This window comes from Rhinoraja longicauda, chromosome 26 (assembly GCF_053455715.1).
Source record: "Rhinoraja longicauda isolate Sanriku21f chromosome 26, sRhiLon1.1, whole genome shotgun sequence".
Lineage (NCBI taxonomy): Eukaryota > Metazoa > Chordata > Chondrichthyes > Rajiformes > Arhynchobatidae > Rhinoraja > Rhinoraja longicauda.
Window position 1 is genome coordinate 26,011,086 of NC_135978.1, and position 22,951 is coordinate 26,034,036.

The following is a 22,951-nucleotide window of genomic DNA, read 5'->3' on the forward strand; positions in this document are numbered from 1 at the left end:
AATACATGATCACTATCGAACCATCCACAATGCACATATATATGATCAGTGGAATAACGCTTAGTGCAAGATAAAGTCCAATAAAAATAAGTCTATGGTGCAAAAGGTGGTCCATAGTATTCTGCTGCTGAGGTAGGATTAAGGTTGTGCAGGTCAGAACCTGATGGTTGTAGGAAAGTAGCAGCTCCTGAACCTGGTGGTGTGGGGCTTCAGGCTTCTGTACCTCCTGCCCGATGGTAGCAGTGAGAAGACAGCATGAACAAGATAGTGGGAATCCTTGTTGGAAGAGGCCACCTTCTTGAGCCAGCACCTCATGTAGATGCTTTCAGTAAAGAAGAGGACTGTGCCCATGATGGAACAGGTTGAGTCCACCACTGTCTGCAGCCTCTTGTGTTCCTGTGCATTGTTTAGTTTAGTTTAGTTTAGAGATACACTACAGAAACTGGCCCTTCGGCCCACCGATGCCGGACCGACCAGCGATCCCTGCACATTAACACTACCCCACACACACTAGGGACAATTTTACATTTATACAATTATACCAAGCTAATTAACCTACAAACCTGTACGTCTTTCGAGTGTGGGAGGAAACCAAAGATCTCAGAGGAAACCCACACGGTGATGGGGAGAACGTACAAACTCCGTACAGACAGCACCCATAGTCAGGATTGAACCCGGGTCTCTGGCGCTGTAAGGCAGTAGCTTTGCCGCAATTGGAATTGCCGTACTTTTGTATTACTGAATGAGTTTTAATTACATGACATTTCCAACACTACTTCAGAGGGATAAATCTGGATGAGTGAGAGGCACTAATACCAGGTCGACCATGCCTGGCAGGTTTGTAGGTGATAGAGAACTCTCCAAGGTAGTGGCCAATCATTTCAGGCTTGATTCCAACCCACTTGAAGGTTTTGCCATTGTACACAGCGACCGTGCTGCCGACCACATCTGGAACGATACCACGTCACCGAGATGCATCCTCACAACCTCTGGTTTCTCCATTGGCGGAGCTTCCTTCTTGACGTTGCACAGCCACTTGAGGAGGGACTGCTGCTCACGGAACTGACCCATCTGAAGAAGGGTCTCGACCTGAAACGTCACCTATTCCTTTTATCCAGAGATGCTGTCTGACCTGCTGAGTTACTCCAGCATTTTGTGTCTGTCCCCGGTTCACACGCCTCCGCTGCCGAGCACAGTGCAACTGCACCAACTGCTCATGGGGCATGTCAAGGAGCTGATCCAGGACCACACCTCTACGGATGAATTTCCTGAAAGTCCTTTTTCTTCTTCTGTTCTACTGGGTCAGCCAGGGTCGCCCACCATCGCTGGACGAGGAACATGATGCACAAAAATCCAGAATGCTTTCTGGACGTTTGCTGGAGTATTCGGTGACATGCTGGATCTCTTTAAACCTTAAAGAACCTTTGAGACCACGTGGGAGTGAGGACGCTGCTGCCTGCCGGGGGAAGGGACAAAGGAGGACCCGGTGTGGTGGGACCGCCATGAGGGATGGGGAGGGGGAGAAGAACAAAGGGGGACCAGACATGGTGGGACTGCCATGAGGGATGGGGGAGGGGGAGAAGAACAAAGGGGGACCAGGCATGGTGGGACCGCCATGAGGGATGGGGGAGGGGGAGAAGAACAAAGGAGGACCTGGCGCGGATACTTTGTAACTTTTGTAAGCGCCCTTTATGTGGTGACTATTTGCATACCTTGGGTATGCAAGCAAAGAATTTCACTGTGACTTGTCACATGGGACAATAAAGTATTCATTCACTCATTCATTCAAGAAAGTAGAAGCGCCAGCGTACCTTCCTCATGATTACACCTGTGTGCCATGATAAGTGGAGCGCCCCAGACACACAGTATCATTGAGAGATTGTGACGATAATCAATGTGGCGCATGGAAACCTGAGATCAACACAGTTTGAACTGCTCTTTAAAGGTTAGTAGTGAAATGTATTGGACGGATTTTACTGCTGTCGATAACTGAAAGGTGTGTCGGCAACATCAGATTTTGGGCTTTCAATCTTAGAACTGGTGTAGTTGTAAATCCTTTCATTACTGGAGACTGAGTTCAGCCTGATGAAATGCAGGTCATTGACTGAGGATGTGAGATGATTTAATGCCTGAGTGTGCCTGGTTTCTTCAGACTGTGACTTGGAATAAATCACGATTCGTCAGTTTTGCCCATGAGGGTAACAAGTGGGGAGAGGAACCAAAAATGGGGGAAGATGAAGATGAGGTTGGACATGAGGTACATCATGGACTGCAGTAAAGGGACCTTCAAGCACATCCATCCTAGGATGTGGTTAATCCATTAAAAAAAACAAATATCTCGTTCTATCTTTCGGCATGGTACAAATGTATGCAAAATGTATAAAAATACCCTTTAATAAAACCTGACAGTGTGCACTTTAACCACATGTGATGTTTTCTATTACAAATCTCAAATTGTGGAGTACAGAGGCAAATAAATAAATGATGGGTCTTTGTCCCAAACATTATGGAGTGCACTGTATGACATAGAGTCATGCAGCGTGGAAACAGGCCCTTCGGCTCAACTTGCCCACACCGACCAACATGCCCCATACTCCAGCAATTTGTGTCTTTTTTTAGATGCAAAAACAAATGCCAACCTCCCACCTTCCAAGTAATTACCTGGAAGAACAGTTGATGATACCATCATAGTGGGAGCACTTTCAACACGTTCATTATGCTATCACACTACCTGTTTGTCATGTCCTTGAGCCATCCATCAACCATTTCCCAGCTGAGTTCCCTCTCGATGTGCCTCAGGCCAGTGGTTCTGTAGGGGACCACAACCAACATGCTGGCGTTGCCACTGTACGGGAGACTGATAACGTCGCACTCATGGGCGTGATCGGTGGCAGCGAGCATGCTGGCTCTCACATACATCATCGGCACCTTCACGATCGATGTCCTGCTGGTGTGGAAATGGAGCATGGCCGTCTTGCTTTTAATAAACTTGTGCTCCCACGAGCCTGCAAACAGAACGGATTGACAGAGTAATAACAGCCTCGTAGCACTACCCTACGAGTTAAGATTGATGACACCGGCAAGCTTGATAACGGTGTGGAAAATGATCACATTAGTTACCGCGCTGATCCAAATGAAAGCAGAGACGTCTTCCAGTGTAGGTATTGTTCAAAAGATAGGGCTGGCGTTGATCATTACTGCACTATCCCCAAAGCATTTTGGAATTGTTTTTGTGGTACAAAGCAAAACCCCAGGCTGCTTGGACGATTAGGTTAACAGTTCTTGGTTGCATGAAAATATCTGACTGCTGTTTAATTCAAATTAAACAAAAGGTCTATTGGGAAAGAGCAGGTGAGTGGTACTCATTCCATCGTTTTTATCACGGACATGATGGAGTGAATAGACTCATTTTGTTTAGTTTAGTTTAGTTTGGAGATACAGTACGGAAACAGGCCTTTTGGCCCACTGAGTCCGCGCCAACTAGTGATCCCACACACACAAGGGACATTTCAAGTCAATTAACCTACAAACCTGTACGTCTATGAAGTGTGGGAGGAAACCGAAGCACCTGGGGATAACCAATGCAGGCCATGGGGAGAATGTGCAAACTCCGTACAGACAAGCACCTGTAGTCAGGATCGAACCTGGGCCTCCGGCGCAGTAAGGCAGCAACTCTACTGCTACGCCACCGTGTCATCTATGACGATGATTCATCCAACACTTTGAGGCAGCACAGGCTTGAAGGGCCGAATGGCCTACTCCTGCACCTATTGTCTATTGTCTTACGTTACCAGAGCTCAGGTGCTGCCTGTACGGAGTTTACACGTTCTCCCTGTGATCATCTGGGCCGTCTCTGCGTGCTTTCGGTTCCTCCCACATCCCAATGTTATGCGGGTTGATAGGTTAATAGGCTGCTGTAAATAGCCCCTACTGTGCAGGTGAGTGGTAGAATCTGGGGGAAGTTGAGGAAAATATGGGGATAATAAAAAATTGGGATGAGTGTAGGATTAGTGTAAATGGGTGGTGATGGTTAGCGCGGAATTGGTGGGCCAAAGGGCCTGTTTTAATGCTGAATAACTCTATGATTCTTTGACTCTTATTTCCACAACTCTTTTCATTAGCTGGCAGCTCTTGGGCTAGTACCAGCTGCCAAATAGCTGAGCCAAGCCTGAGAAAACATCAGGGATGGGAATTCTAACATAATTTTTCACCCCCATAGCTATGGGGCAATTATTATCTCCCCGGTGTCACCTAATGCAGCACACTCCTGGATATTGAGCTTTAGCGGGGTGATCTGAGGCCGTCTTCCCTCTTCAGTGAATCCCTCACTTCTGAGCCACAGGGTTGTTGGTTCAAAATGCTGCCTTCTTCTTCTTTCGTGTCCATCTTCTATGTTTCAAATGTTACACCACTTGTCATCGTTCGTCCTGAAAAGGGAGCAAGCTTCCGGCGACAATCAGTGGGAAGCCCTCACTTAGATGATGGTGGTAGCAGAATTAGCTCAGGACACTTCCCGTTTCCAGCCCCGCGACGTGGACGCTTCTGCTATGGGGCCAGAATGCTGCCCAAAAATGTAAACATTAGCTTGACACTCCAGTGCCATAAAAGGAAGAGGTCTTAGAACGAGGTCCCATCTGTCCTTTGAAAGTAAGAGAACAAATGCCACTATTTCAAAGAAGATCGAGGAATTGGCCTCCACCACCACTCCCCCTGTTGTGTCCTGTTTCCAATGGGCATGTGAGAGACAATGGAAGTGAGTAAGGGAAAGGGATTGTTCTAATAGACAACGCAGACACAATGGGCCACACAGCCTTCTTCAATATTGTGAAAAATCATTTATTCTTCGCTCAACATCACTAAAACGGCCTTCTCTACATCAGTGAGAGCAAGCATCGACCAGGTGACTGCTTCTCCAAACATTTACAGTATACAGTTTAGTTTATTGTCACGTGTCCCGAGGTACAGTGAAAAGCTTTTGTGCGTGCTATCCAGTCAGCAAAAAGACAATACAAGATTACAATCGAGCCATTTACAGTGTATAGATACATGATAAGCGAATAATGTTTAGTGCAAAGTAAAGCCAGCAAAGTTCAATCAAGGATAGTCCGAGGGTCACCAATGAGGTAGATAGTTGTCCAGCATTGTCCTCTGGTTGTCGTAGGATGATTCAGTTACCTGGTAACAGCTGGGAAGAAACTGCCCCTGAATCTGGAGAAGTGCATTTTCACACCTCTATACCTTTTACCTGATGGGAGAGGGGATAAGATGGAGAGGCCAGGGTGCGATATCCTTGATTATGCTGCTGGCCTTGCCGAGGCAGCGTGAGGTATAAATATAGTCAATAGAAGGGAGGTTGGTTTGTGCGACGGTCTGGGCTGCGTCCCACAATTTGCTACAATTTCTTGCGGTCTTGGATGGAGCTGTTCCCAAACCATGCTGTGATGCATCCTGATAAAATGCTTTCTCTGGTGCATCTGTAGAAGTTGCTGAGAGTTGTAGGGGACAAGTTGAACTTCCTAAGCCTTCTAAGGAAGTTGGTCTGCTACTTACGTTGTCCACCAGGGCCAGCTGGATGTCCCGCTGTAGAAGCTAGAAGCCATTTTAATTCCACTTCCCACACCGACCTGCCTGTCCTCGGCCTCCATCACTGCCAGAGTGAGGCCGCACAAGCTGGAAGAACAGTATCTCATGTTCCACTTGGTTAGCCGACAACCCAGGATCTTTGAATTCAACAATTTCAGATGGCCCCACCTGACCCTCCCCATATTTCTCCAGCTTCCCCTCCCCCCCCAACCCCGTGCTCATCTTTCTTTCCACTCCCCCCACCCCTGTCACCCAGTTTCTTTCCCTTCCTCCACTTCCTCCATCCACTCATCCTCCACCCATCCTCAATTAGCATCCCCATTTCCCACCTCCCTCCTTCATTTCCCTGTGCCTGCCACTCCTCCCTTTGGTTCTATATTTCACTCCTCGCCTTCCTTTCTCATCGTTCCCCCATTTGCATCCTTCATCGCATCACCTTCACCACATCACCTCCACCCTTAGTTATTCTCTCCTCCCATCTTTCCCCCACCTGACTCATCTGCCAACCAACCTCTCAATGCCTGCGTCACCTATCACTTGCCCTGCTCTTTTCCTTCCCCTTCCCCTCACTTATTTCTTCCAGCTACCTCCCCTCTACTCCTTCATTCTGAAGATGTGTCCTGACCCGAAATGTTTAGAGCCGGCACAGTGGCGCAATGCTAGAGTTGCTGCCTTAAAGCGCCAGAGATCCAGGTTCGATCCAGACTATGGGTGCTGTCTATACGGAGTTTGTACATTCTCCCTGTGACCACGTGGGTTTCCTCCGGGTGCTCCGGTTTCCTCCCACACTACAAAGATGTACAGGTTTATAGGTTAACTTGCTGCGGTAAAAAATGTAAATTGTCCCTTGTGTGTAGGATAGTGCTATTGTACGGGGTGATCGCTGGTCGGTGCGGACTGGCTGGGCTGAAGGACCTGTTTCCGCACTGTATCTCTAAAGTCTTACATTTTAAAGTCATCTGTCCAATTCTCTCTACAAATACATGTGGAGTTCCTCCAGCAGTTTGCTCAAGATCCCAGAATCTGCCATCTCCTGTGTCTCCATCACTAAAACAGGTTAGTTAATAATTATACTGGCTAATAATTATAAAACAAATTGGCGATTATCATTATTTGCTGTGTGCCAATTAGCAGCTGCATTTTCCAAATTGCAACACTGACTGCACTTCTGAAGCACAGTAAATTACTTTGTAATATTGTGAAAGTCTCTATATTATTGTGCCTTCCTTATTGATCTGCATGCCTCAATCTATCCATTGAAGCGAAGTATATTTTTAAAAGAAATTGTTTCAGGAATATTCTCACATTTCTGATCACATCACATTTCTTACTGTGATCGTCACAAATAAGAGGCATGGAATAATTGTGTCAATGTTTACATGTCTGCTGGCGTAGGTGGGGTCTTGTTTTGAAAGTTGCTAACAACATTTAACGGGCCAAAGAGTGGTGAGCAGCTGTGCCAGATGTCTAAGAATGAGGATGGGGAGAGATTGGACGAGTTGGAATTGTTCTCAGTGTAGAGAAGGTAAAGGAGGGATTTAATAGAACTGTATAAAATTATTGGTTTTGATAGAGAGAAAAAAGACAAAGTGGTCAGAGGATCAGTAACCAAAGGAGACAAAGTTAAGATCGTTGGCAAGAATGGGGGATGTCGAGCCGGTTATTTTATGCAGCTGCATACCATCGTCTGGAATGCGTGGCTTGAAAGACTAGATCCAATAGTGACGTTCAAAAGGGAGTTGTACATTTACTTGGAAAGGAGGATATTTTGCAGAGAGGAGAGACCCATTGTCAAGCAGCCAACACAGATACGATGAACCAAATGGTGCCTTTCTGCAGGAATAATTCTTTGAGGTTTGAATGTGTTTTGCAAATGCTATGAAAGGGAGGTATTGGCGAGTTGTATCCAATGCAAACAGAAGCTACTGTCGTGGGGATGTATATTTTCAATAAACTTGCCATGCAAGTGTTCATCAACATTCACAGCTGCTGAACCCCATGCATTCTGATTTCTACCTTTCTACCTCTCACCTCTTGCATCTCAGATCTGCTCTCACATTAAAACACTGCTCGGAGTCTCTGCTGGGGGTATATTAACACCAGTGGTGACTCCATGCTAAAGCTTTGGCTGCTATTCATCCACAGATGTAGCCTCCGGTAAAATAGTGTCCGTGTGTTATGTGGGGAACTTCAAACTCAAAGTATACCATCAAAGGATTGGAGCCTAAGGTGCAACAATGATGTTGGAATTATTTGATCTGGGAGAGAATCACTTCTGTCGCTACCTTCAAAAGAGTTAAGCAATAGTGGTTCTATTATAGAGACACAGAATGCACACGCTGGAAACTTGCAGATACAAAAAACAACGCCCTGGAGGAACTCAGCAGGTCGGGCAGTTGAGTCTGTCAGCTGCAGTCTGCCCATTCACTCCACAGATGCTGCCTGACCCCTTGCGTTTCTCCAGCACTTTGTATTCTGTGTTTCTATTACATGTAAGTATCTAGTTACATTTATATTTGTAGGCATATGCATAATCTAATGCATCATCAGAAGATGTATTTCTACAGTTTTGTTAATAGTTTTGTTTATAAACTGAATTATTACTTAAAATGGAATAGGACTTTAAAAATATAAGTTCCAGAGGGAGGGAAGTTATGTTAGACCTCTATTGAATCTTGACGAGGTCGCCTGACAATCAGTACTGTTGCCCCACAGCTCCGGGGATTTGTGTTCAATCCTGACCTCAGGTTAGTCAAAGAGGTTGTCTAGATTCTGCACGGATTTTCACCCGACAGCTTTGTGACCGAGGTGAGGAGGTAGCCATCTTGGTTGGCATGTGCCGAAGACAGCGAGACTCAGCAGTGGATGCTCCTAGAGGAATCCTGCCTTTGGCAGAGGAGAAAATGTCGGTGGAAATCATTGGGTTTGTACATGAATTGGCCTCTGTAAATTGCCCCTAGCATGTAGGATGTGTATGAGAAAGTGGTATAACATAGAACGAGTATGAATGACTGCTCGATGGTTGGCTTGGACTCAGTGGGCCAAAGGGCCTGTTTCCGTGCCATACCTTTCAGTCAATTCAATTAGGGCGGCACTGTGACGCAGTGGTAGAGTTGCTGCCTTAAAGCGCCAAAGACCCGGGTTCCATCTTGACTAGAGGTGTTGTCTGTACAGAGTTTGTACGATTTCCCTGCGACCTGCGTGGGTTTTCTCCGGGATCTCCGGATTCCTCCCACACTCCAAAGACATACAGATTTTTAGGTTAGTAGGAAAAAAACTGCAGATACTGGTTTAAATCGAAGGTAGACACAAAATACTGGAGTAACTCAGCGGGTCAGGCAGCATCTCAGGAGAGAAGGAATGTGTGACGTTTTGAGTCGAGACCCTTATTCTGAAGAAGGGTCTCGACCCGAAATGTCACGCATTCCTTCTCTCCTGAGATGCTGCCTGACCCACTGAGTTACTCCAGCATTTTGTGTCTAGCCAGTTTTTTTAGGTTAATTGGCTTGGTATAATTTAGAATTGCCCCTAGTGTGTGTAGGATTGTGTTAATGTGAGGGGATCGCTTGTTGGTGGGGCTTGTTGGTGGGTTGAAGGACCTGTTTCCACGCTGTTTCGGTAAACTAAACTAAACTAAACTAAAAATTCAATTAATTGATCAGAAAAGAAGTAAATATTAAAAGTTGCATGTTATCTTCCATCTAGACTTTACCACAGATTGGACATAAATATATTGGAGTAACATCTGCAAAGGTTGGACCCACTCCAACAGTAATATATGATTAGAATTTTCCACGTTTTTTATATTTATCTTTAAACAGATGCATTCAACACATTGCCATCTTTGTCTCTATTCCTGTGTCAAGGTTTTTGGAAATAGCACGTTGTTTTAATTGCTGCTTTTTAATGGCCCGACTAGGTAATGTCACACTGCGTCTGGAAGTGGCCCAGACTGTGGACGATGTGCCTCTGAACAAGAACAAGGTCAGGGCCAGTGTCATGACCTGCGCTCATCAATTGGTCTACGCTGAACTACTAAGTAATGTTAAACTTTAACATGGAGACCAGCTGCATCTAAGTTGGATATCAAACACTTCCTCGCAGGCAGGGGGAGACAAAGAAGGGTCCCGACCCGAAACGTCACCCATTCCTTCTCTCCCGAGATGCTGCCTGTTCCGCTGAGTTACTCCAGCATTTTGTGTCCATCTTCAGAGGCACAATGGACCAAATTACTGCCTCCCGAATGATATCCCAAATACAAACAGGAACGCCTCATATCTATATAGCACCTTTAACTCATTGAGGGGAGAGCTGATAGAAGTAAATACGATTCTGAGAGGCATAGGTAGGGTAGACAGTCAGAAGCTTTTTTGTCCCATGTTGGAAATGTTAAATACTAGAGGGCACAACTTTAAGATCAGAGGGGGGAAGTTTAAAGGAGATGTGTGGGGCGAGTTTGTACAGAAAGAGGTAGGTGCCCGGAATGCACTGCCAGTGGCGGCAGGAGAGGCAGGTACGATAGTGGTGATTAACACACTTTTAGATGGGCACATGGATATGCAGGGAACAGAGGATTTGGGTCACACTCAGGCAGAATGAATTAGTTTAATTTGGCACCATGCTCGGCACTGACATTGTGGGCCAAAGGGCCTGTTCCTGTGCTGTGCAGTTCTATGTTCTACTCATTAGACCGGATAGGAGAGCATTGTAATAGTGAGCCCTGAAGGTGCCAAAATCATGTGGGTGGAAGATGATGGGGGGGGGGTTGGGGGTGGAAGATGGTGAAGGGGGGATGGGGAAGGAAGATGGTCGTGGGGGGAGGAGAAAGATGGTGGAGGAAGGGGGTGAGGGAGGTGTATGGTGAATGGGGGGTGTGGGTGGAAGATAGTGGAGGGGGGGAAGGAAGATGGTGGAGGAGGGGCGTGGGGGGGAGAAAGATGGTGAAGGGGGGAGAAAGATGGTGGAGGGGAGGGAGAAAGATGGTGGAGCGGAGAGGATGATGGTGGAGGGGGAGGAAGGTGGTGGAGCGGAGAGGAAGATGGTGGATGGGGGAGGAAGGTGGTGGAGCGGAGAGGAAGATGGTGGATGGGGGAGGAAGTTGGTGGAGGGGAGGGAGAAAGATGGTGGAGCGGAGAGAAAGATGGTGGAGGGGGGAGGAAGATGGTGGAGGGGGAGGAAGGTGGTGGAGCGGAGAGGAAGATGGTGGTGGTGGAAGGTGGTAAAGGGGGGAGGAAGGTGGTGGAGGAGGGGGGTAGGGGAGAAAGATGGTGGGGTGAGGGTGGGGGAGAAAGATGGTGGTGGGGGATAGTTTCAGTGTTGTGTACGTACAAGCGGGCAGTGTTTATGGGGACTCTAGGCCTCTGTTGAGATCGCTTCCCATTGAACCACGCTCGCCCTAGAGTGCCCAGACACTGGTCTACTTCTTAAAGCTCCTCACAGTGCTGAGCAGCCCATCGTGGGCCTCGCTTACATGTGAGGCATGAGGGTGCAGTTGAAACAAAGTAGTAGGAACCACGTTGGTCTGCCTGGCTTGTGGTTGACTTGCGATTCATTTCAGACACAACCTCATGGGCCACAATGTGTTGGAACACTAATGTGCCACTGTAATACTTGGAAATGTCAGCTTCTGCATAATGTAGTACATTTATTATCAATGCAGCAAATCACTTTGTCATTGCTGCTGCCTTTGCAATAATGGTTATCATTTTCTCAGCAGATCATCTAATGGTGACTGCCATTAACTAGGCTTGCCTTACATCTTTATTTTTTACATGACAAGTTTCTGATGGTACAAGACGGTGGCATTGTAGCAAAACATACTTGGCTAATGAAGTATGATTATGATTATAATTATGATTATTACAGTAGGGAGCAATAGGGTATCAGTAACCACTTGTGTGACTCCTTTACTAATCAGAATGAAGGATTTGTAAAATTAACACCACCACCACTGAAAAGAAAGTGTGAATTGTGAGCATGGGTCCTCAATGTCAAATCAGGTAGAGAAAGGGAAATGGTGGGAAAGGAAGGTTGGATTCAGGGGAAGAAACTAAAAGGCAGTAGATTAAGCTAATTAACGAATTTTAAAATGACTTTTTTTTTAACGTTTCCAACAATTATTCACTGAAGGAAACAGTTCATCAGCAATGCCAGAGAGCTTCACTGGCAATACAGCAGTTAGCAACTTTGATATCATTAGAAAAATACTTAGACTGAAACATATGAGACTTTACCTTCTGTGGCAAATTTAGTTCACATCCACTGCATAAGTAATGACATTCCATTCAATGTGCCTCGGTGCCCAGCCAAGCAATGACACACCATTTTGCTAAACTAACACACGGAGCGGATGGCAAGTGGCGGGTATATCTGTTTTTAACGGTGAACCTGATATTGCTGCACCATTTCGGCGTAATTAACTACAAGCACCATTAGTCTGATGATTTTTAAAAATGGCCTCACTCTTACAGATAATGATAACGACATATCTCGGCGCACTGACCTTTGAAGTGGAGTGCCTGGAAGATGAGCATCACCGTCTGGGGGTCAATGTCCTCCACCATATTCTGGAGCTTCCCCTTGGTGGCCTTTGATATGAGTTGGTTGAACTTGGTGATGGTCTGGGGATCTGAGAAGTCCACAGAGTCTGCGTGTGCCCGGTAGTACTGTTTTAACCCATCCGCAAAGGTTTTCCTGATCTTCAGGCCATCCCTGACGTAGACGCCGGAGAAATCCTTCAGGGTGTATCCGAAGTGGTGCCTGAAGAGCCTGTGGATGAGCTTGTGGAAGACATTGTGCAGGACCTCGGCACCGCTCCCTGGTTTGGGGCTGACAAACTGGTCGAAGCCCAGCGCCCGCGAGATCTGATCCTGGCCCCTGTTGCCAGCCCCCAACATCACCATCGCCATCATGCTGGAGACCCCGAATGGAGAGAAGACCACATTCTGGGCACTTGGCTGCGACCTCAGCAAGCTCCTGTACAAATTGAACGCAAAATCGGTATTGACCAGGGCCAGGCGCTGGATCAGGGATTTGCCCTTGAATTTTTTCCGTATGGAGGGTGAGGTTTTGGAAGCGGCGAACTGCTTCTTGCTTACAAGCGCATCTTCAGGGACGGCACGGACTTCCTCTTCATCCTCATAGTCGTCAAACTCGGTGTAGTCGTACTCTTCCAGCTCAGGGATATTGAACTCTAAGGTCAGGGTGTTGCTTTCAATTGGTACCATGTGCCCAGTATCCAGGCGAGCCGCAGCTGCCATTGTGCTCAAGTCCCACAGCAGAAAGCAAAACACGATCTCACTTCTCTCAAACATTTCTCCTGAAGTTATCGGCAACCCCACTTTGTCCGAGGAAGCAAGCCAGTCGATTGTAGTTTTCAGCAGAGTGTTCCGCTCCGTCCGGCAGCGCGAGAGAACTGAAAATGTTTTTGCTTCCCAAGTGATCTTGGATGTATTTTTTAATCACAGCTGTTGCACAACATGAGGTGACCCCACAGGCTAAATAAATTCCAGAGGTTAAGCACAGATGCAGCACAGATACCCACCACTGTGCCAAAACAACCGAAACTAATCAGAAACCGTCTAAGACCCGTCTACGCACTCTTTTTTCACAGAAAGTAGACTTCCTCACTTGCAAATGTTTCTTGCATTCAAGGCGAGCTTGGATATGTACCAGCGTTTTTTTTTTTCCATTGCTAACCATTTCCATGTGCGAGCTGTTGTTACTGTGTCTAAACCAAAGGAAACTGGCCAAATCCTTTGGCACAGTTTTGACTGTCTCTTCACAGGTTTTCCTGCATGGTTTGCTGGAACAGAGTTGTGTTGACTCCTTTTGCCAACTCTGTTGGTTATGAAGCACTTTGTGATGAGCAGAGGTCGGAAGGGTACTGTAAAGATGATGCATATTTTGAATGTTTCAGCAAAAGGCAATGCAAGACATGTCGGAATAGATATGGTTGGTGTCGTTTGTGAACCTCTATTAACAATTCTCCACCCGAATTAAAAAGCTGGACTGTATTGTTGCGGGGGAAGCAGATGCAAAGGAAAATTAGAAAGCAATGCATTCAGAGAGAGAATGATTCTTAGCTAGTCTGGCTTTTACACAGGGGATGCCCTCATGACAGATTCGCAGACAGCTAGAAGCAAAACTAAGAAGGTTCAGATTATAGAACATAAAAAAGTACAGCACTGGAACAGACCCTTCGGCCCGCAGTGTCCATGCCGAACATGATGCCAGGTTAAACTAATCTGTTCAACCTTCACACAATCCATATCCCTCCATTCCCTGCATATTCATGTGTTCGTCTAAAAGCCTTGTAAATGCCACAATCATATCTGCCTTCACCACCACCGCTGGCAGGGTGTTCCAGGCACCCACCACCCTCAGTGTAAAGAAACTTCTCCCGCACAGCTCCTTTACACTTTGCAGCACAGAAACAGGCCATTCAGCCCAACAGATGGATGGATTTAATGTTCCGCAGAGTCCCCTTGCCTTTTGTCATCATACATCCTCATCCCCTCCTGGGCAAACCCTTAAATACATCAATTCTATTCTCTCTATAGTGTTCCACATTCTCACTATCCTCTGGGTAAAGACATTTTTCCTGAATTATTTTTTATTAGAGATACAACGTGGCCCTTTGGCCCACGGGTCGGCGCCGACCAGCGATAACCCCATACGCTAGTTCTATCCTACGCACTAGGAAGAATTTACAGAAGCCAATTAACCTACAAACTTGCACGTCTTTGGAATGCGGGAGGAAAGTGGAGCACCCGGAGAAAACCCACGCGTTCACAGTGAGAACGTACAAACTCCGTACAGACAGCACCCGAGGTGAGGATGGAGCCCAGGTCTCTGGCACTGTGACACAGCAGCTCTACCACTGTACTGCCATTAATTCTTTCTTGGATTTAATATGCAGTGGCTGTGGGCTCTCTGCACCAGCGACATTCTTAAACTGTGGCCCCTGGTTCTGGACTCCCCCAACAGTGGGAACATGTTACCTGCCTCTAACGTGTCCAACCCCTTAATAATCTCAGCCTGCAACCTCATAGCATCTTCCTCATAGTTCACACTACCACCCAGCTTTGTATCATCTGCAAATTTGCTAATTTAGAACAGAGATGATGAAAAACCTTTTCACTCAGAGAGTTGTAAATCTGTGGAATTTTCTGCCTCAGAAGGCAGTGGAGACCAGTTCTCTGAACGCTTTCAAGAGAGAGCTAGATAGAGCTCTTAAGGATAGCGGAGTCAGGGGGTATGGGGAGTGGGCAGGAACGGGGTACTGATTGAGAATGATCAGCCATGATCACATTGAATGGTGGTGCTGGCTCGAAGGGCCGAATGGCCTCCTCCTGCACCTATTGTCTATTGTCTAATTTAGTTTCGTTTATTATTGTCATATGTACTGAGGTAATGTGGAAAGCTTTTTTTGTACCATGCTATGCAGTCAGTGAAAAGACTACAGAAGATTACAATCAAGCTGTCCACAGTGTGCAGATCCAGGGTAGAGGGTATAACGGTTAGTGCAAAAAGACTGGAGTGATTGTAATGAATGATAGCAAATGTCCTTCTGGGACCAGCACACAGTGTCGCCTGGTTTCAGCGCCATCTTGTAGAAGTACCTTCCTGAATAGGATTCCTTAACATCTGTATTTCGAGACTAGTAGATTTAATAATGTGATCCCCTAAAGGTCACACTGCTGCCTCACAGCTTCAGGAACTGTTTCAATCCCCACTTCCGGCACTGTCTATGCAAAGTCTGCACGTTCTCCTGTGACTGCATGTGTTTCCTCTGTTGCTCCAGTTTCCTCCCACATTCCAAAGACATGTTAGTAGGTTAACCAGCCTGCAGCTCTAATACTACATCCTTTTGTATAGTTTGTGTATGGTTTGACAGCACACATGCACGGCATAATTTTGCCTGGATACCAAAGTTTTTCACTGTGTAAGAAGGAACAGCAGACGCTGGTTTACACCGAAGATAGACACAAATTGCTGGAGTAACTCAACGGGTCAGGCAGCATCCTCTGGAGTAAAGAAATAGGTGACGTTTTGGGTCAAGGCCCTTCATCAGACCCTCACAGTGAAAGTTTTCCACTGTGCCTCAGTACACATGACAATAATAAACCAATTGCAATGACAATAGTTACTGTAACGATACGTTACGATACGATATGATACGATAGAACTTTATTTGTCCCAGAAGGGAAATTGATCTGTCAACAGTCATAAAACACAAAACATATGAAACATGAAATTAAAGTGACGGGTGGAACGGATTGGGGATGTGCAAAGATTGGGTGGGTGGGGGGGGGGTTGGGGGAGTCAGTCGACCCCACGACTGAAGGGGGAGGAGTTGTACAGTTTGACAGCCACGGGGAAGAAGAGTCTCCTGTGGCGTTCGTTCTGTGCTGCATCTCGGTGGAACCAGTCTGTTGCTGAAGGTGCTCCTCAGGTTGACCAGCGTGTCATGGAGGGGATGAGCTGTATTGTCCAGGATGCTCCGCAGTTTGAGGAGCATTGTCCCCGCCAAGACCACCTCCCATGAATCCAACTCCTCCCCCAGGACAGAGCCAGCCTTCCTGATGAGTTTGTTGATCTATTGGTGTCCGCGGCCTTCGCCCTGCTGCCCCAGCGCACAGCAGCGAAGAAGATGGCGCTGGCCACCACCGATTGGTCGAACATCTGCAGCATCTTACTGCAGACGTTGAAGGAGCAGAGCCTTCTCAAAAAGTACAGCCGGCTCTGTCCCATCTTGTACAGGGCCTCAGCATTCCTGGACCAGTCCAGGTTACTGTCCAGGTACACTCCAAGGTATTTGTACTCCCTGGTAAACTGCACATCCACACCATTGATGGAGACAGGGGACAGGTTAGTGGTGGACTCCTAAAGTCCACCACTAACTCCTCAGTCTTGTCGGTGTTGAGCTGCAGGTGATTCAGCCACAAGATACCACTAGTAGATTTTCATTGAGAAATAAAGGATTATTGATGGGCAGGGAAGGGAAACTAAAATTCACAGTTACAGGGAAAGGAGGGGAGAAGGAATCGCTTTGATGGTGGCCAGCATGGACTCAATGGGTTGAATGGTCTCTGGTGTTATAGGAAGCAATTAATTAACATCTCATCCAAAAGAAGATACGCAATATAGCAGTCTCTAGTACTGCAGTTCAACATTAGTTTATGGACCTCCTGGAGGGTAGGAGTGGCAGGGAGGGAAGGGGGCTTTGGAACAATTCGATAAATTGTCTGTCTCACTCTAGATTAGACAATAGACAATAGGTGCAGGAGTAGGCCATTCAGCCTTTCGAGCCAGCACCACCATTCAATGTGATCATGGCTGATCATTCTCAATCAGTACCCCGTTCCTGCCCTCTCCCCATACTGTTTGGCGATGTGAAAATATTATATATACACCCAGGCTTTTATATCAGGGTCCTTCTTAAATCAAAGAATAATGTAATAATACTCCTATATATCGGCAAGGCCAAGTACAGGCTCGGCGATCGCTTCGCTGAACACCTCTGCTCAGTTCCCCAAGGCCGACGTGATCTCCCGGTTGCTAAACACTTTAACTTCCCCCTCTTATTCCCACACTGATCTTTCTGTCCTGGGCCTCCTCCACTGTCAGAGTGAGGCCCAATGCAAAATGAAGGAATAGCACCTCATATTTCGCTTTGGCAGCTTACAACCCAGCAGTATGAATATTGCCTTCTCTAACTTCGAGTAACCCTTGCTTTCCCTCTCTCTCCGTCCCTCCCCATCCTCGTTCTCCGACTAACTTCACTATCCTTCTGATTAATTTTACTGATTGTATGCCTCGTTGTCACTTACCCTTCAGCTAACAATGAACCTTTCTAACTTTCCTTGTTTTCAGCTAACAATGAACCATTCTAACTTTCCTGACATTTTCACACCTTTCCCTTCCATATCTCTATGTCTCCCTCTCCCTTGACTCTCAGTCTGAAAAAGGGTCTCGACCCGAATTGTCTCCCGTTCCTTCTCTCTGGAGATTCTGCCTTTCCTGCGGAGTTACTCCAGCATCTTGTGTCTATCTTCAATAATTAGTTCCAGATTGAGTTTGTCAGTTTGTCCTAGCCACCCCCACCCCTTTCCATTCCTACTGCGATGTCTCAACAATAGAGGAACTTTGAGCAACTGATTAAGAATTTAAGCTGTAAAAGTGGTGGTTAATTGTACCATCGGACGAGGGTGTCTCAGTTTTATGAGAACATTTTCTGCTGTGAATGTGTTCTCAGTGTGAGGTTTCAGTGGAGCACCTTAAGCAGAGGTTAGTGAAGTTACTCAGTAATTCTGTGCAGGGCCATTGTGGAGAAATCTATCCCTGCATCACTGGGCAGCGTTATAGTAAGCCCACAACTTGTGGCTACTTGGTAACAGGACAACCCAGACCTGGTCCTTGGGCCAGGGTCAGGGTGAGAGAAGCAGCTGGCTTAGAATTGAAATTGTAAAAGTGGATGTTAATTGTACTTCATTGAACCACCAGTCACCAGCAACCAGCATTATCATCGTTCAGTGGCATCCCTCATCACGTACCACACCTACAGTGTGAGTGTGTATGTTCCGCTAAATGTCGATGCTTCTGTGTGCAGAATGTTCATGAGCAAGTATGCACATTCTTGTGTGTGTGTACGTGTGTATGTGCATATGTATGGACACATGTGTGTGTACATTTGCGTATGTACCCTGAAGAAGGGTCTTGACCTGAAACTTCACCCATTCCTCCTCTCCAGAGATGCTGCTGTCCCACTGAGTTACTCCAGCTTTTCGTGTCTACCTTACATTTAGTTTAATTTAGTTTAGGATTACAACCTGGAAACAGGCCGTTCAGCCTACTGAGTCCACGCCGACCAACGCCGTTCACCCATACCCTAGTTCAATGTTATCCCAGTTTCACATTCTTCACACTAGGGGCAATTTACAGAAGCCACCCAACCTACAAACCTGCACGTCTTTGAAGTTTATGAGCAAGCCAGAGGATGATTTGTTGGATGGAACATTTCCGTCACCTCCCAACAAATCATCCTCCAACATTTCCGTCACCTCCAACGGGACCCCACTACTGGCCACATCTTCCCATCCCCTCCCCTTTCTGCATTCCGCAGAGACCGTTCCCTCCATAACTCCCTGGTCCACTCGTCCCTTCTTACCCAAACCACCCCATCCCCAGGCATTTTCCCCTGCAACCGCAGGAGATGCAACACCTGTCCCTTTACCTCCCCCCCTCAACTCCATCCAAGGACCCAAACAGTCTTTCCAGGTGAGACAGAGGTTCACCTGCACCTCCTCCAACCTTATCTATTGTATCCGCTGCTCTAATGTCAACTTATTTACATTGGCGAAACCAAACACAGGCTCGGCGATCGTTTCACTCAACACCTTCGCTCAGTCCGCCTTAACCAACCTGATCTCCCGGTGGCTGAGCACTTCAACTCCCCCTCCCACTCCCAGTCTGACCTTTCTGTCATGGGCCTCCTCCAGTGCCATAGTAAGGCCCACCGGAAATTGGAGGAACAGCACCTCATATTTCGCTTGGGCAGCTTGCAGCCCAGCGGTATGAACATTGACTTCTCCAACTTTAGATAGTTCCTCTGTCCCTCTCTTCCCCTCCCCCTTCCCAGTTATCCCTCTATCTTCCTGTCTCCACCTATATCCTTCCTTTGTCCTGCCCACCTGACATCAGTCTGAAGAAGGGTCTCGACCCGAAACGTTACCCATTCCTTCTCTCCTGAGATGCTGCCTGACCTGCTGAATTACTCCAGCATTTTGTGAAATAAATACCTTCGATTTGTACCAGCATCTGCAGTTATTTTCTTACACTGTGTGTTAATGTGCGTGGATTCATGTATGAGTGTGGATATGTGTGTGTGTGTGTGTGTGTGTGTGCACATGCATAAGCCTTGCTTTGACGGGTGTCCGTAACTATGTATGTATGTGTGAAGGCATTTCTGAATGTTCATGACTGACTATAAGTGCATGCTTATACCTGTGCGACTGTGGTGTACGTGATTATATATATGCGAGGGATGTGTTCAATTTTGTGCTTGCCATTGCCCAGGTTAATGTGCATACAGTATTTGTTGTGTATGTGTGAGTGTTTACCCTGACTATGATCTCCCGCACTGTGTCCCTCCTTGCACACAGACCACCACCACCTGAGTGAAGCCAACGCCTGTGGAACCACCTTTGTGAACTGAGGGCAGAAATAGGAGGGGAGATGAAATCCCTTATAAATAACAGTTGCGTTTGATGCCAGTAATAAATCATGAGATTGGAATCCAGATACAAAGCAGACATCATCTCAACCCTTCCACATATTATATTGCCCTTTGTCGGTCTCCAGAGTATGTCGTAGCTGCATGTAGCCTCTTCTGCACATATCCATTACTCTCCATAAAAATGGGCTCTGATGCTTAGCAGCTTAAGATGCATGGGCTGTGAGATAAGTGTTATCAGTCCAGTACTCAAAAGATTATCGATCCTGGCTGATAAAATACTGCTGTATAATGAACTGCACAGATGGTCAATTCACAATTTTTTTTCCTAAGCTGCTTTGAGCTTCCTGTTAATTCATTGGAAAGGAGGTTTCTTCTGTTTTGTTCGCCTCTTATCCCACTGCATCTGACTCTGTTTTTCCACCAGATGCACTTCTTGGCTGCTACTAATGGGATCTGGCAGCACAGCCACATGAATAAATGTATCACAGAGCTTCCGTGGGAGTGGCGCTGAAGTTCGGAAGGGACCTATTCTGACCCCCACCACATTCAAGATGGTCATTCTGCGGGGTATCTCGTTGGCTTGTGTTTGTACACTTCCCAGCAGGAGTCACCAAATGGCCACTGGAAATTATTTTGGTCTTGATCCAGGGAACTTTATGACTAATTATAGTACCCAAGTGATGTTGCAGCAGAGCTATATTGACAACGACAGTGCTTGAGTTGACTGCATTGTCCATGGCTAAGTGGGGACAGTCTTGCCTGTGAGTCATAGGTTGTGGGTTCAAGTCCTACTGTGGGGATGTGAGCATAACATGGGGGCCTATACTCTTAGCTTGGCACTGCAGGACTGTTGTGTAGCCTCTTTGGGATGAATGTTAGAGCAATGCCGTTTCCCTTTCAGGATCCATGTCAAAGTTGCTCTCAGTGGCACAGCTGGGAGAGCTGCTGCCTCACAACGCCAAAGACCCAGGTTTGATCCTGACCTCGGGTGCTGTCTGTGTGGAGTTTACACTTTCTCCCTGTGACTGTGTGGCTTCCTCTGGGTGCTCTGGTTTTCTCCCACATCCCAAAGACCTCTGGGTTTGTAGGTTAATCGACCCTCTGTAAATTGACCCTAGTGTAGGGAGTGGATGCGTAACTGGAATAACATAGAACTTGTGTGAATGTGTAGGAAGGAACCTCAGATGCTGGTTTAAACCGAAGATGGACACAAAATGCTGGAGTAATTCAGCCTAGTCTGAAGAAGGGACTCGACCCAAAACGTCACCCATTCCTTCTCTCCAGAGATGCTGCCTGTTCCGCTGAGTTACTCCAGCTTTTTGTGACTATCTTGTGTGAATGGGTAATCAATGGTCGGCATGGACTGTGTGGGCCAAAGGGCCTCTTTCCATGCTGTATCTCTAAACTAAACTACTTTATAAACAAGAACAATGAAAATCTTCCAGGTATCTGGACAAACATTTCAATATTAAGCATTACTTGAAACTGGTGATCTGTTTTGTTTCTTTTATTTCTATATGTGGGAGCCTGCTGTGCAAACATTGATTGTTGTATTCTCCTTTTAATGAAACAATAACCTTATTTGAAACAATTACCTTTTTTCAAATGTTCTCTTTGGGAATGAAAACCAACTCAAATATCCCAAAGACTTGCGAGTTTGTAGGTTAATTAGCCTCTGTAAATTGCCCCTGGTGTGTATGGAGTGAAAGTGGGACAACATGGAACTAATGTTAACCAATATGGTCGGCGTGCACATGGTGGGCCAAAAGGGTGTTTCCGCGCTGTGTCTTTCAATCCATCAATCAGTTTACTAAAGCTGGAATCCATGTCAAGGCCCTGTCCCAGTTAGACGTTTTTTAAGGCGACTGCCGGCGACTGTCATAGTCGTAGCAGGTCGCTGAAAAACCAGTGACTGGGCCCCCCCTATGACAATGTCTACGAGAAGCAACAACAACCTACCACCTCGTCGACATCAAGCTACGGAAGCTACCGACAACCGGGGACCCAATCGTCGCAAGTATAACGTCCACCTACGACCGCACCTATGACAACCTACCACCACAGAGGCGATAACCGAAGTTAACCGAAGTCAACCTACGTCCTCCTGTGACAAGCTACGACAAGCTATGACTCTGAACACTGAAGACATCTGAAACCAATTCATGTTTCACCCACTTTCCAATAAAAGGGGCTGTACTGTAGGGTTTCCAATCATTCTGCATCATGACCATTTGAAAGTGATGCCATGAGAAACTACTCTGAAATATAATAACTTCATTCGTCAATTTTCCGTCAAAATGTCAAGAATTTCCTTTATTGATATACAAACAAAAAAATTTAAAAGGTTGATAAGAACATACAACAGTGCATACAAAAATATTGTAATAAACTTCAATAAATTTCAAAAACCTTCAAACTTTAAAATTCAAACTTTAAACAGAATACAAGTGCAAAATCATTCAAAACCTAACATCATTTATGGACACATTATACTGATGATCAGATCAAGTCCACACTTGGAATTTGCCGAAGTCAGCACCAGCAACAACCTTAATCACCAGGCGACAGCCTGGCAACAACCTACGACAGCGCTCACGACAGGAGATGTCAAGCTACGCTCATTGGCGTCAAACCAACAGTCAGCGAAAAATTTCAAGCCTTCACAAAATACAGTGAAAATACCAGAAAAACTCTTTGGAGATGACTCACGACCGTGCCCGCGACACCCCGGCGACAGCCTAGTCGCCTGTAGTCGCCTAAAAAATCGCCGAACTGGGACAGGGCCTTAATTGAAAGCAAGTGATTGGCCTCGGTGACAAGTTATCTGAGAAGGCAAGAAGCAGAGAAGACCCAAAACTGGACAGGTTACTATGACTGGAACAATGTGACCAGCAGTGCCAGGTAGGGTGTTGGCTCCCAAATATTTCTGATATTTATTAATAGTCTGGATGATGTAACAGAGATCTACATTTTGAAGTTTATTGACGACACAAAAATAGAACCATTCAGATAGATTTCCGGCCTGCACCATCCACTGGCATGGCTAGATCGGGCACCGCTTCAAGAGGCCAAGCACGTGGACCGCACGCGGCCTACAGCGGCACCGAGCGGTGGAGCAGCGGCAGAGGA

General features: G+C 46.5%; 1 protein-coding gene and 1 pseudogene across 1 annotated transcript in view; both read right to left on the reverse strand.

The window, feature by feature from the left end:
* serpinf2b (serpin peptidase inhibitor, clade F (alpha-2 antiplasmin, pigment epithelium derived factor), member 2b) overlaps positions 1 to 13,113 on the reverse strand; it is a 36,036-nt gene extending 22,923 nt beyond the window's left edge. The window contains exons 1-2 of the mRNA XM_078422389.1: positions 12,086 to 13,113; positions 2,732 to 3,005 (exon numbers count right to left, since the gene is read on the reverse strand). Coding sequence (XP_078278515.1) covers positions 2,732 to 3,005; positions 12,086 to 12,896 — 1,085 coding nt within the window. The 5' untranslated portion in view covers positions 12,897 to 13,113. The remainder of the gene's footprint in view (positions 1 to 2,731; positions 3,006 to 12,085) is intronic.
* Positions 773 to 2,296, reverse strand: LOC144606543 (small ribosomal subunit protein uS19 pseudogene; annotated as a pseudogene).
* Positions 13,114 to 22,951: the final 9,838 nt, after the last annotated feature.